At 42.2% G+C, this 14314-nt stretch overlaps 1 protein-coding gene across 4 annotated transcripts in view; it reads right to left on the minus strand.

Moving 5' to 3' along the window:
• Positions 1 to 13585: 13585 nt before the first annotated feature.
• LOC137430057 (tectonic-3) overlaps positions 13586 to 14314 on the minus strand; it is a 62017-nt gene continuing 61288 nt past the window's right edge. For 3 of the 4 annotated variants that reach the window (XM_078780168.1, XM_078780171.1, XM_078780172.1), the window contains one exon: positions 13879 to 14158. In XM_078780168.1, the coding sequence (XP_078636294.1) occupies positions 13928 to 14158 (231 nt within the window). In that variant the 3' untranslated portion in view covers positions 13879 to 13927. Of the gene's footprint in view, positions 13705 to 13878; positions 14159 to 14314 lie in introns of those variants that run through there. The other variant, XM_078780170.1, reaches the window with a different exon arrangement.

Genomic DNA, 14314 nt, shown 5'->3' on the forward strand with positions numbered 1-14314 from the left:
CCACATCCAACCCTGGAGTGCTGCTCAAACTCACACTCTTTGCACTCTATTGCATTTTATTTTCTCTTTTTGAGCCTTTACCTCACTTAGGCTCGGTGAGAGTGGGGGCATCATCATGCCTCTCTCACTGGATCCTCATCCTCCAGTAGAAACCTGCATTCACAGATAAACCATTGATGAGCTGGGGTGATGAGCCCTTTTGCTGCTAACTCATCTTCCCAAAACGTGGAATTTTTAAATCGTTTATACAGTTTAAACATCTCCGACCTGTTTCATTGGGCCTCAAGCTGAGGTTGCTTCTACTTTGAGGCAAAGACACTTTGATATCTAAATTGAGGACTGTCACAGCGCACGCAAAAGCAATCAGGATTAACTCTGTAGTTTGTTTTTTATTTGCAGGTGGCCAGTTCCAACAACTTTTAATTGCTTCATATTTTCCTGATTATCCTGCAATTTCCATTGCACGTGATAGCAGTAAGATTCTGCTTTGTTAAATGCTATGTTATTAATGGAATACACAATGAGAACTAAATGTGGGAATAATTTTGCCACAGATCCTGACTAATGGTGGTTGAGGGGTGGGGGTGGGATCTTTCACAATCAGCACAATTTCACATTTGGTTTTGATTGCTGGAGTGCTATGTTTTGTAGTTTGTTGCTTCGATTTTAGTCTCAAGCATATCCACAAATCACTTTTCAGCACTGAAAATGAGAGCACATGCCACAACTCGTCACCCCCATCTCCCAACCATTCCCCTTCCCTGCCAACACATGCCCCACCAACCCTCCCCCCCCCCAATCTGCTTCCCCACCACCACACCCCCCTCCCAATTTCCCCTTCTTGCCACCACACCCCCCTCCCAATTTCCCCTTCTTGCCACCACACCTCCCTCCACTCCCCTTCCACCACATACCCCTACAAACCCCTGATTTCCCCCTTTCCTTGTCACCACATACCCCTACAAACCCCGATTTCCCCCTTCCCACCACCACCCCCATTCCACATCCCTGCCACCACATACATCTACAAACCCCCGATTTCCCCCGCCCCACCACCACACCCATTCCCCCCCACCCCCTTCCCTGCCACCACATCCCTTCATGCCACCACACCCCTCTCCCCATTCCCTCTCCTCACCACCACGCTCCCATTCACCTTCCCTACCACCCCATCCCCCACCGCACTCCCATATACCCCCTCGCTGCCACCACCCCTACCCCCAAACATCCCCAAACCCCCCCCCCCCCCAACATCCCCACCACCCTTCCACGCCACCTCACCCTTCCTGCCACCACACTCCTCACCCCGCCACCTTGCCCTCCCCTTCGCCGTCCCGCCAACCCCACCACCTCGCCAACTCCCTCACTCCGGCCTTATTGCTCATTATAATCTTGCTACTTTTATTCTATTAAATAAATGAACAGGATTATAACTAATTAATTGACACATGTGGGGAAAATTACACACCCAGACCAGGAATCGAACCCAGGTCCTTTAGGCGTGTAATTTTCCCACGTCAATTAGTTTTATTCCCGAAATATCATTTGACTAGTATGTGTCCAAGTCCCACAATGTCTTAAACGTTTACAACAGCACATTGTGATGGTTCTGGCCGACTTCAGTTCACACATCCTGTCCACACTGGGGCAGCAAGGCCTAATTTTTATTTTATTGTATTACCTCGCCTCCGAACTCATTTTCTTTTATTTCCTGATTGCAAAATACAGGTTTTGCAAAGGGTTCTTAATGCCGTTTAAAAAAATTATTTTCAATCTGTTCCTTTTCTGCTGGTCCTGTAAAAACCCAGTTTGTGCCGCCACTTCCAGTTTTGAAACGGTTTTTGTACCCACCCAGACTATGCCCTCCGTATTTTTGTCTAACTTTTTTTTTACTTGCTTCAACAACTATATTTGTAATAAAAAATCAAAATAAAAAAATAATTAAAACGATTGCAATAAAAAGGACAAACGTTATTTATTAAACCTCAGCAGATGCATTTAGAAGTTTCATAGTACAAGTGCTAAAATTACTTGCAGAAATGTATTTGTTTGGAAATTACATTAAAGGTACATAACTGTGGCTTTGTTTTGTCCTTCCTGGAGATGGAGAATATTGGTGCAAACACGTAAAACGTTTTTATCCGTGGCCGACTCAGAATTTGCTGGCATGCACCAACTTTTTGATGCTTGTTAGTCCGTCTCCCCGCGCAGCGTGACAGGTTTTTGTGTATCTGTCCGTGTGTCCGTCATAACTTTTTTTTTTACCATTTGAGCTTTTGTCATAAAATTTTCAACAAACTGTTATTACAAGAAAATGGAGAACATAATAAAAAATTGGGTCAAAATGTGAAAGGGCAAAGACATTGTGACTATAAATAGGCCTTGTAAGCCCCACCGCATCGCGTCAAGCATGAGACGCCCAGTTTTTTAAAAATCACTTCTGTGTTTATTTATGTATTTACCATTGAGCTTCAGGATGTGTGTCCAGGACATAACATTTTTAACAATTGAGCTTTTGTCATGAAATCTTCAACAAACCTTTATTATGAGAATATGGAGAACACAAATGAATAAAATGTACAACATGTTTAGCTGTCATTTTTGTCAAGTTTAGTTTGAGTACAAAGAGGACGTGGACGGGCTTTGCATTTTGATATCCTTTATTTGGTTTTACGATATAAATAAATCTTATATATATATATATTTTTGTATACAAGAGAGGAAGAAGGAAGACAAATGATGAATTGCGAAAGATGATGGGAATAGAGCCTGTGATTGATGCTGTGAAGAGGAACAGGTTGAGATGGTTTGGTCATGTGTTGAGGAAGGATGAAAGTGACTGGTTGAGAAGAGTGATGGAAATTGATGTAGAAGGAAGTAGAAGACGGGGAAGACCGAGAAAGACTTGGCTAAAGATGGTGGAAGAAGAAATGCGGGCAAGGGGGTTAACAAGGAGAGATGCAGAAAATAGGGCAAAATGGAGAAGATTGTCATGGGGACCGCAAGGCTAACCCCCGCTCTAGCAGTGAAAATGGCCTTAAAATGCAAGTTGTTGTTGTATACAAGAAACTTCACGCACAAATGTCTTGTTGATATTCTTCGCTTGTACACGTTGCAACTCTGCAACTCTTCATATGTGAAGTCATTGAAATACCATCAAAGCGAACAAAGATATAAAGTATAGGGTTTTTTTTTTTCTTAGAGTGAGTTTATCACTCATGAGTTTATCACCTCCGCCACCAAAGTTGGATGGAGGTTATGTTTTCACCCCTGTCTGTCTGTTACTTGCAAAAAAAGATTTTTCAAGTACTCGTATGTTGGTCGGTTTCATTTGTTATTACTTGGCAAAAAAACATTTTTTTGTGTGTGTGTGTGTGTGTGTGTGTGTGTGTGTGTGTGTGTGTGTGTGTGTGTGTGTGTGTGTGTGTGTGTGTGTGTGTGTGTGTGTGTGTGTGTTAATTGTACACCGCTCCTTTCCTATGCCATCTCCAGGCGCTGCAAAACGTCATTGCTGGGCACCAAAGGGGGCTTGGCAGTGACGCACGCTGAAAGGGAGTACTCAGTTTTCACTCTGGTTGTTTTCTTTCTTTCTTTCTTGTTTGTCCGGGTGATATCTCAGCCATCCTTTGAGCTCGGAAGCTGAAATTTTGGCACAATAGTGAGCAAGTACTTTGTCAAAAACAGTATTTTTTGTTTTTTGATTAATCAATTAATTGAGGAATTATTTAATTATTAGCGATTAATTAAGTACTTATTTAATTAATTACATTTCCTTTCTCTTCTGACCATTAACTCAGGCACCTTTTGAGTTAGGAAGCTGATATTTGGACATGCCAATGACCAGGTGATTTGGCTGCAAAGGCTATTTTTGATTTATTAATTAATCAATTAATCGATTAATTATTCAATTAATGACATTTTTTTTTTTTTTAGTTACAGATTCGGATGAAATGGTGGTGGTTTATGTGTTCTATGACCGAATTGATTAATAATTTAATTTTTTCATGATTATTATTTATTTATTTTCATTATTAATTATTTATTTATTTTCTTTCTCATTTGGCCAATATCTCAGGCACCTTTTGAGCTCGGAAGCTAATATTTGGACATGACTGACCAAGTGATGTGGCTATCAAGGATATTTTTGATTTATTGATTAATCATTTAATCGATTAATTATTTATTGCTTAATTAATTATTTAATTTTTTATTAATGACTTATTTAATTAAATTTCTAAAAGATACATCTTCGGATGAAGCACTAATGGTTTAGTTATGCTCTTAGCCAATTGATTAAGAAAATATTTTGTGATAATCTTTTATTGATTTTAATTATACAATTAATCAATCAATTATTGTGCACCTCTCCCACCAAATTTCAGCCTCTATGAGCTGCACTGCGGTATTGCCAGACGCGAGGCGTCTGTAGGATATTTAATTATATGGCATGGGGGTGGTGTACTTTGAATGTATCTGTACTTGTTTTAAACTGATATTCACGAAACTGGTAGTGTTTGTGGTCCGACAATATCCTATATATATTTTGAGGTCAAAAGATCAATATAGGCCAAAGGTTAACCACTTTTTCATATTTCTAAAATCCTCAATTTTCATCCGATCGACTTGGAATTTGAATAGGATTTTCATATCAACTTACTGAATTCAACCACCAACTATTTTTTCGGTAAACATAGGTCACAAGGTCAACATAGGCCTAAAGTCGACCACAATTTACAAATTTCTAAAATCCTCAATTTTCATCCGATTGACTTAAAATCTGAATAGGATTTGCATGTTGGCTTACTGAAACCAACCACCAACTATTTTTGAGGTCAACATAGGCCAAATTTCTAAAATTGACAATTTTCATGCGATTAACTTCAAATTTGATGGCGATTTGCAAATCAGGTCACATAATTCAACCACCAATTATTTGTGAGGTAAAAAGGATGCTCTACTGAGCGCCATTCTACTTTGTTCTCTTTTGTCAAGTGTCGTTCTATGAGCGATTTTTCATTGTTTGTTTGGCCCTCACTACAGGTCGCAATTCTAAACTGATCATCATTAAACTTCACTAAGTTGTGGATCTGCTCACCTTCACTCTTGCATTCCCCTTTTCTCCCGCCTCTGGAACAAACTCCCCCACTCCCTTCAATCCCACTCCTCCCTCCAGGTCTTTAAAACAGCTGTTCACCACCATCTCTTATCTTCCCCCATCGAAAACCTTGATCTTTTCTACCCCCGGTAATTCAGCCCAGAGTCCTTGCAGTGTTCATATGTTTTATTCCTCTCCCACCTCCCCCCAAGTCCTCCCGATGTCCCTGCTCTCAAATGTTGTGTTTGTGTCCTTCCCCCTCTCTCCCCATCTTGTGTGCCGCTCCCCTTGTTTTTTGTGTTTTGTGTGTCGGTTTGTCTTTTTGTGTGATTAATGTTAGCTCTTTCACGAGCCTCGATGTTGTATACAAAAAAAAAAAAAAAGGTCGTCACAATTGAGAGGCCTATTGATTTTGTGGTCAAAGGTCACCTGGAGGTCAAATTTCTAAAATTGCCATTTTTCATCCGATTGACCTGAATGTTTAACAGCATTTGCATAGTGCCTCACTGAATTGGAAAACCAACTTTGAGGTCAAAAGGTCAACGCTAGGTCCAACTTCTAAAACCATCAATTTTCATCTGAAAAATCGTCACTTTTCATCCTGTTGACCCAAGCTTTGATCAAGATCATCAATTCTAATCTTGATGAAATGGACAATTTGCTGGATCAATTTCAACCTTTTGGGGGGGGGGGAGGGTGGATTTTGCAAGTATCGTACTCTACATGACGTCTTCTTGTTTGTTTGTTTGTTTGTGAACAAGATATCTCAAAAAGTTGTGGACGGATGTGGACAAAACTTGGCGGAGAGGTTGGGTGTGTGACAAGGACGAATCGATTTGATTTTGGTGAAGATCCGGATCCGGCTAGTATAATTCTTTAAAGTGATTCTTCGCCATTGAGTGATAGGGCCAAAAACGATACATATCACGATATCTCAAAACGTTATGGACGGATTTGGACGAAACTTGGTGGAGAGGTTGTGTATGTGATGAGGACTAATCCATTCGATTTTGGTGAAGATCTGAATATGGATTCAGATACGAGAATTATTAATTTTTAAGGATTCTTCACCATTGAGAGATCGGGTGAAAAGCGATATATAACATGATATTTAAAAAAGTTATGGATGAGTTACGACTAAACTTGGGGGATGAGTTGGTTTGGTGACAAGAACAATCCGATTAGATTTTGGTTCAGGTCCGAATCCAGATCTGGCCTATCAGTGGATACAAAACATAAACTGTTCACCAGGCGGAGATTTGCGCTCTACCGAGTGCCGTTCTAGTTGTTGTGATTGCGATACTCTCCCTATTAAACTGGTTTTGATTCCAGAAATAACTATTTTGCAATGTAGGCCTAGTGAAATGTAGTCACACCCACACGCACACATTGCACCATTCTCATTACAGAGTGTCTTCTTCTGAAGCGGTCTCTTGGCAAGAGTCACCACTCCGACAATGTGTCAGGTCTTGTAGTTTTTCTTTCTTTAACCTTTGATGAACGTTGGTATAACCCCTGGTGCAATAATGCTTTTGGAAGCTACCCATGAAAAAAAAAGCATTTTAAAAACACAGCTCAGTTGGTAATAAATCGAAGGATGATCCATGACTGGTTCAGATGCAACTAAATACTTCCATTCTGGTGCATTACCACGAGAGCGTTGAACATGCCATCCTCTGGAGTGGAGGATTCCACCTACATTTAGGTTGTGCATGTTAAAGATTTTGGAGTTGGCTGCTATGTGCTGGTTCCCTGGTCACATCATCTGTTTGGGTTGTGTTGTATAACGAGCACCATCTGCAGTGGGAGAGAGAGCAGTGTGTGGTATTGGTGTCATGGTGGGGAAAATGGTGTTCTCTGTATCTCTGTTTTCTTGGATTCTACTAATATAGCTGTCTGTCTTTGAGACAAATTTTGTAAAGAAAATCAGTGATTTTTTTATTTTAATTATCAACCCTTCTGCCCTACTTTTAATGTCCACATCTCTGTAATCTGTCCTAAATATTTGTTCTTTCAAAGGTTTCACTTGGTCTTGAGGCACGAGCTGGGTGGTGGACCATTCAGACAGAGATGAAGATGTCAGGATTAAAAGACATATTCTAAGTGTTTGACCACCTCGTGATTTTGTCAAGGTCTGAAAAAGAGGTAAAGGGCTGCAGCCTGCCTGTCTGAAGGATGAGGGATGACACGACAGAGAGTGGAGTCAAAGAGGTAAAGAGGAGGAGTATACACCAGAGACAAGGTGCCGACATGTTTTTGAGGAGGGAGACGAGTTTGAAATCTCATTCATTCATTCTTGCTCATTGGACAGATGTTTTCTGGCTCTCCTGAGAGTAGACACACACTTGTTGTGGGATTTGTAGAATGATCTGAGGTTGCCTTCGATTGGATTTGCCTTCCATTTCTTTGCCTTCGATTGGATTTCTTTGCTTTTATCTATTTTACTCTTTATTTCTTTTCACGGCGTAGCCCATCTGGCAAAGACGTCGAGAACAGTGTTTGTCCGTCCGTATGTATGTATGTCCCCTCAAACGTATACCAATCAGAGCTGAGGATCTGGTCACATGACAGGGTGACGTGATTACGTCTGATGTCATTACGGCGGAACGGCGGCTGACTCCACGCACCGCCATTTTGATTTATATGCCGTTCATGCCAAACATATCGAACCTGTCATATTACAATTGCCATGCTCTCTCTTTACGTTTTTCATTCAGTGTGAAACACAAACAAACCGATTGTTAAAATGACCATCAAATATCGAAAGCATCGGCGTTACGTCTCTTCCAACAATACGGTACGTATAGGCCTTAAGTGTTATGACTCTTCTTTGGACCGCTTCAGACAAATTAAACCCAGGTTTCTTAATACAGTGGTATCGTTTCAGTAGTATCGTTTTCGTAATAATATAATAATAATATAGTAAATATAACCATAATACTTTAATCCCAATGTCATCAATGGATTGAAGCAGTGTATGGTTCATGATCATTGATGAGCGTTGTTCGGCACTAATCTTTATTATTAATAGAGCAAACGTATATAGTTATGTCGTTATGTTTATATGCGATGAAAACGTTTTCTTCTTCTTCAAATAAAATTAACACCCTCTTAATTAACCCTCTTAATTGCGTTGAGACTGCTGAGACCCCTTAGACCTTTGACGACCCTTTAATTCCCCCAAGACCATTCAGACCCCAAAACACTCTGAAGACCCAAAACACCCTGAAGACCCAAAACACCCCGAAGACCCAAAACACCCCGAAGACCCAAAATACCTCAGACCCAAAACACCTCAAGTGGAGAGATCGCCAAGTGGTTTAAGCATTCGAGCAAGCACTCCATTCAAAACCTTTGATAAGGAACTGCTGGCTTGGCAAGCGCTAGCTAGTTGCTTTGTAAATGAGCACACCTCCAACCCTTGTGGGGTATATAGATTACAGTAGATCTTCGCTCAGTTCTGTAAGTAAAACTTACCTCACGGATGTCGGGATTCCTCCAAATTTCTTTGTTTAATGTTATAAACAGCATTAGCGACTGGTAAGCTAAACATATGTGTTTGTGGTTTATAATATTTTACAAGCCTGGCTACGCCGCTTCGGTCTTGTTTTTATCTACCTGTCTAGGGAGAAGTGAATCTTGCAGAAAGTTTTCTGTGAGGCTCACTTGGCTGCACCTGTATAGGTTTGAGGGTAGTGAAGTAGTGGCTGAAACCCGAATGCTTTCCTGATGACATTTCTGTTTTTGTTTTGTTTGGTATACAAGATCGAGGCCCATGTGAGAGCTAACATTAATCACATAAAAACAAACTGACACATAAAACATGTGATAAAGGGAGCGGGAGACAAGATAGGGAGAGAGAGGGAAGCACACAAGCACACAAGTACAACAGTAGAGAACAGGGACATCGGGAGATCTGTGGGAGGCAGAGGGCTTGGGGGGAGGAGGCATGGGAATGGGGGTGGTGGGTGGGAGAGGTATGAAACTCATGGACACTGCTGGCATTTCCAGGAAAGAAGTCGGAATTTCAAAAAAGTGGATCTGGGGTGAATTAATGGGGGTAGAAAAGATCAAGGTTTTGTATGAGGGAAGATAAGAGATGCTGGTGAACAGCTGTTTTAAAGACCTAGAGGGAGGAATGGGATTGAAGAGAGTGAGGGAGCTTGTTGCAGAGGCGAGAGAAAAGAGGAATGAAAGAGTGAAGGTGAGCAGAGAGTCTTGATTTTGGCAGTTTAACCTTAAGAGGGTTGCAGGCAGATCTTGTGCGACCTGCAGGAATATTTGGGGGACAGAGCACAGATAGAGCTGGAGGAGCAAGGCCGGAGAGGAGTCTGTCGAAGACAGAAAGACCACCAACCTGCCTGCGGTGAGTAAGTGAAAGGCCCTCGGAGTTAGCTTCATCGCTGGAGATTCCAATGATTCTGAAAGCTTTGGTTTCAACAGCGTGAAGCTTCATCTTTGCTCTTTACTTTTTGGATTCCCTCTTATGACTCCAATTGCAGTATTTGCTCTTCCATTTGCTTGCTTTGAACTTCAAGTCATTATTGATGTCTCCAGTAAAGTTAGAAAAGTGTTTTCCCAGGCTCAAAGCCTTATCTTTGTTCAGACAGAGGATTTCATTATGACAGACAAGCGCAGGGATGGTTCTCCCTCTTCTCTAGACTCTTCTCCGGATGGTCTGAAGAGAGAGGTCCAGGTTGACAGATGAACATAAGGAGCGCCAAGAAGCAGTGTTAGCTCATTTGATAACTCGATTGGCTTGGACTCTTTCCTTTTCTATTCAACGGCATCTTGGATCAACATAGATTTCCTTATTATTTTGAGAGCAGCCTTCCTTGCCCGGATAGCTTGTTTCCACTCGCCATTCCACCAGTTGGCCTTGGAAAGATTCGCTGTGAACCCTTCGTTCGCATCTTGCTGTTACTGATGAGACAAAGGTGAGGTCGAGTGAGGAAGACTGTCCAGTGGATGGATTGACAAAGGTCCCATTACATCATTCAAGTCAAATTAATTGATTATATTTTCGATGCATTCACCATTTTCATTGGTAAGTTTGGAGCCCCATAGAATATTGTGGCTGCTGAAGTCAAAACACCACAGAATCAACTCCTTTGCACTTACGACTTCCGACCCCTTTGCACTTGCTCAGCGTTTATCGATCAATGGTTGGCAAGGATTCTATCAATTTATGATAACAGTTTCTCTTGTGGAAGGGATTTTGATAATATTCCATGCCAGTTCAGCATTACATTCACTTCCCATGAAGGAAACACCAAGCTTGACCGACCCCACATCAAACTCCATTCCCACTTCCTCTGTCCTTATGGGATGTTTCAAGGCTGCAGAGGAAATTATGTTTTTCTCTGAACTCGTTTTTGCTTTGGCTGCGAAATTCACAACTTCGGTGATAAAACCGATGAACCCCATTGTGGTAATCTTCATCTCTACATCTGTGTTTACACTCTCGGTTTGGCATTCTTGATCTTTGGTATCGGTCTCGACTCCCACCCATTTCTGTCAATATTTTCATTTTCTATAATGCTGACTTCATAAATTGGGTTCTTGATTTTGGGAACCTTGAAAACAGCCTCAGCATAGGACAGCTTCCCTTCAGTTTTAACATGTTGGATCTGGGCAGCCCTTGGGAATTCAGGACATCATCTGAAGGCCGCACTGTTATCCTCACCATAGTTGGCACAAGGCATTTTCACACCGTGCACTTTCCGTATTCGTGGTCTCCATTACATTTGCAGCAGAGTTGTTTGCCCCTACAGGCTGGAGCGGTATGGCCAAACTTTTGGCATTTGTAACATCTTAGGGTGATGGGATATAGTCATGTACAGTGAAGGCCTCATAACCAGAAACACCTTTTGGGAGGTAAGACAGGGTTGTGAAAGGTCAAAACCACCGATGTGGTTTTGACATTGACCCCTTCCCTAACGGTAGTGAGACAGCGTGTATCAACAACTCCCATATCGGCTACATTGCTCTTGATGTCAGCAATTTCAGTTGAGAAGGCAATCTTGTAAATGACCCCTCAGCTTTCCCTCAGTGACCTATGAATCTGACAAGAGACTCGGACTCTACCATCATGAGAGTCTCTCAAAACCGTATCCCGTTGGGTGACCGATTTGCATTCGATAAATGCGCCACCTCATCTGAGCTTTTTGCCACTGCATACTACTGTGTTCAAAAAGTATCCGACCTTTCTTTTTCGTGCGTAAAAAAGAAGAAGCCAGGGAGGCGTTGATTGGTGCACGTATGTCGGCGATCCTAATGCGCACGCGTTAATTTCTTCCCACCTGCAGAAGCTGTCATTCGACGGCAGACCGCCGATGAGTGAGGAAATGTAAGTGAGCGCTGTCGGATTTTCGTTTTTGTCAAAATGACGGAAAAACTTGAACAACGCTACTGCATCAAATTGTGTAAAGCTTGGCGATTCCCAAGTGGAAACGATCCGCAAGATTCAACACCATTCATTCTATTATGAAGGAGGATTTGGGCTTCAGGAGAATCTCAGCGAAGTTCGTACCAAAGCTGCTAACTATTGAGCAGAAGCAACTCCGTTTGGAGATCGCACAGGACATGCTGGAGACTGTGAACAGCGATCCCAGCTTCCTCAACACAGTGATCACTGGCGATGAGTCCTGGGTTTATGGGTACGACCCAGAAACCAAGTTGCAGTTTTGATGCAAGTTTGATGAAACACAAAATTTGATGCAGTAGCGTTGTTCAAGTTTTTCCGTCATTTTGTCAAAAACGAAAATCCGACGGCGCTCACTTACATGTCCTCACTCATCGGCGGTCTGCCGTCGAATGACAGCTTCTGCAGGTGGGAAAAAATTCACGCGTGCGCATTAGGATCGCCTACATACGTGCACCAATCAACGCCTCCCTAGCTTCTTTTTTTTTACGCACGAAAAATAAAGGTCGGATACTTTTTGAACACACTACGTACATCTCAAAATTATTTTTTCATCCATGTTGCCATTTTTATAGGTTTGTTGAAACTCTAAGGTTTAGAGCCATCAGATGTCGAAACTATGACTAGGAGTTTGCCGTGATGTTCTTCTGGGCTAGTGGGTGTTTTAACCACTTTGGATGAGTCCGACCCATCACTACTCTCCTGCCAAGGCCTGTCACTCTTCTTGGCTTGATTACCAGTAACTACCAATGGCAGACCCTCGTCATCGTCTTTGCCAGACAAATTATTTATCACCGCTCATCTCTACATCTGTGATTGAAATGTGAGGATGAAATTTGGCCCAATATGTGAGATCGTATATGTGAAGAAAGCAGAGAGACGGAATCGTACTAAAATACGCCATTTAGTGTCCGTCTGTCCATCTGTCTGATGAATTTTTGACCCCAATACATTCCATCGTTACTCATCCAATCTCAACCAAATTTGACAGGTTGACTAAGGTTTACATAATGAAGGTTGTAGCGCACTCATTTGCCCCCTCCCCAAGGGGTTTTATCTTCCCCGAGTGGGGTTTCCCCACCATTGCTGTCAATGGGGTTTGCACGTTGAGGTTTATATCAATTTTTCCAAAGAAGAAGATTTATCGTGGCGTTTTTCCAAAGACGCTTTTAATAACAAAATTAATGATAATCGCATATTCTTAATGTTATTACAAAACAATATTAATACTAATAATGTCCTATTTCGCCAAGGCATTTTTCCTGCAGTGATAACGTGTATAAATGGCTTTATATAGTTATAATGACGTTTCCGTGGGAGCAACGGCTTCTACAGGAAGTAAAAATATTTTAAACCACAAACACGTGTGCTTAGCTTTTTAAACAGTCGCTAATGCTCTTTATAACACTAAATGAAGAAATCTAGAGGAATCCTGACATCTGTGAAGTAAGGTTTACTTACAGAACTGAGCAAAGATCTACTGTACTCTATATACCCCACAAATGTTGGGTTAATAACATGACCTTTTCTGCCGCTACCGTGGCATTTTTTGTAGCGAACTTTTGAAACTCGCTCCTGCTGTTTGATACGAAACTTAAAGGGAGGAAGCTCGGGTTGTGCTCATTTACCAAGCAGCTAGCTAGCGCTTGCCAAGCCAGCCGTTCCTTAACGGTTTTGAATGGAGTGCTTGCTCAAATGCTTAAACCACTTGGCGATCTCCACAAGAAACGTGGTAAATGAACACACACCCAATGTTATTGAGACCCATCCATAGATCGACTGAAATCTATATACCCCAAAGAGGAATGACCCTTCCTGCCCCTCCCGTAGTGAGTGGGTGTACTAGTCCCCATTATTTATTAAACCCGTTGCTGTGTCGGCCTCCAGCGTAATCAAATGCCTCTCAGAAACCGCCGTGCGGATAAATCAATGATTACTGCCACACCACACTCCAAATCAGTCGTGTGTGGAATGCCTCCATGTCCAGGGTTTCACATCACTCGTTAGGGAGACCGAGTCCTTTACAATAAATTCCATCAGAAGGGCCATTTAGCTGGGTGTCTCACCTGTCGTCTGTGCTGGTCGAATCTGCCGGACATTGAGGATCCTACGGCGCCGTCTCACAAGGAGTAGGCAATTGTGTAGCACCATCGATGCCATGTTCTAAATGACTATCCTGAGTATTCTGGGAAGGCACAGTAAACCACCCAGTGCAATCCTTTCCATGAGATTGCTTTGGGAGCACGGAAACTGCCATTAGGCAGAGCACCGGTAGTTTCAGCAGCTGTCGTCGAGCAGCATTGGAATGGCATCAAGGAAACGACTTCCGCCCCCAAACAGTTTTACAAACCAGTTTAAACAACAAACTTTATTTAAATTAAATTAAAAACCGAAGTACAGCCGCACATTTACAATAAGGAAAATGACCAAAGGCTGGTCACCATTGTGAGGAAGAATGAAGTTCTAGTTCCTGCGAGTCGGACCTCCCATGTGGCTGCACAGCTCGAGTACCTGGAAAACGGCAGAAAGAAGTCGAGAGGGGCCTTGTCTTCAACGGCTGGTACGGAGCGGGCAAGAAGAGGAGGCCGAGATGCGTCGGTGAAAGAGATGGCGGCTGAAAGCGACAGGAATGGATGGCACTGGTGGTGGGAGAGAGTGGTGTCAGCCATTTTGTTTAAGCGTGCAACCTGACAGGCCATCTTGGTCCTTGTGCAAGTTCATAGCAGGATTCATCCCAGAAATGCACCGGCACAAAAAGTTTTAAACAAACGAGCACTCTACAAGAAACCTGGTAA

This window comes from Myxine glutinosa, chromosome 6, assembly GCF_964187855.1.
Source record: "Myxine glutinosa chromosome 6, kmMyxGlut1.1, whole genome shotgun sequence".
Lineage (NCBI taxonomy): Eukaryota > Metazoa > Chordata > Myxini > Myxiniformes > Myxinidae > Myxine > Myxine glutinosa.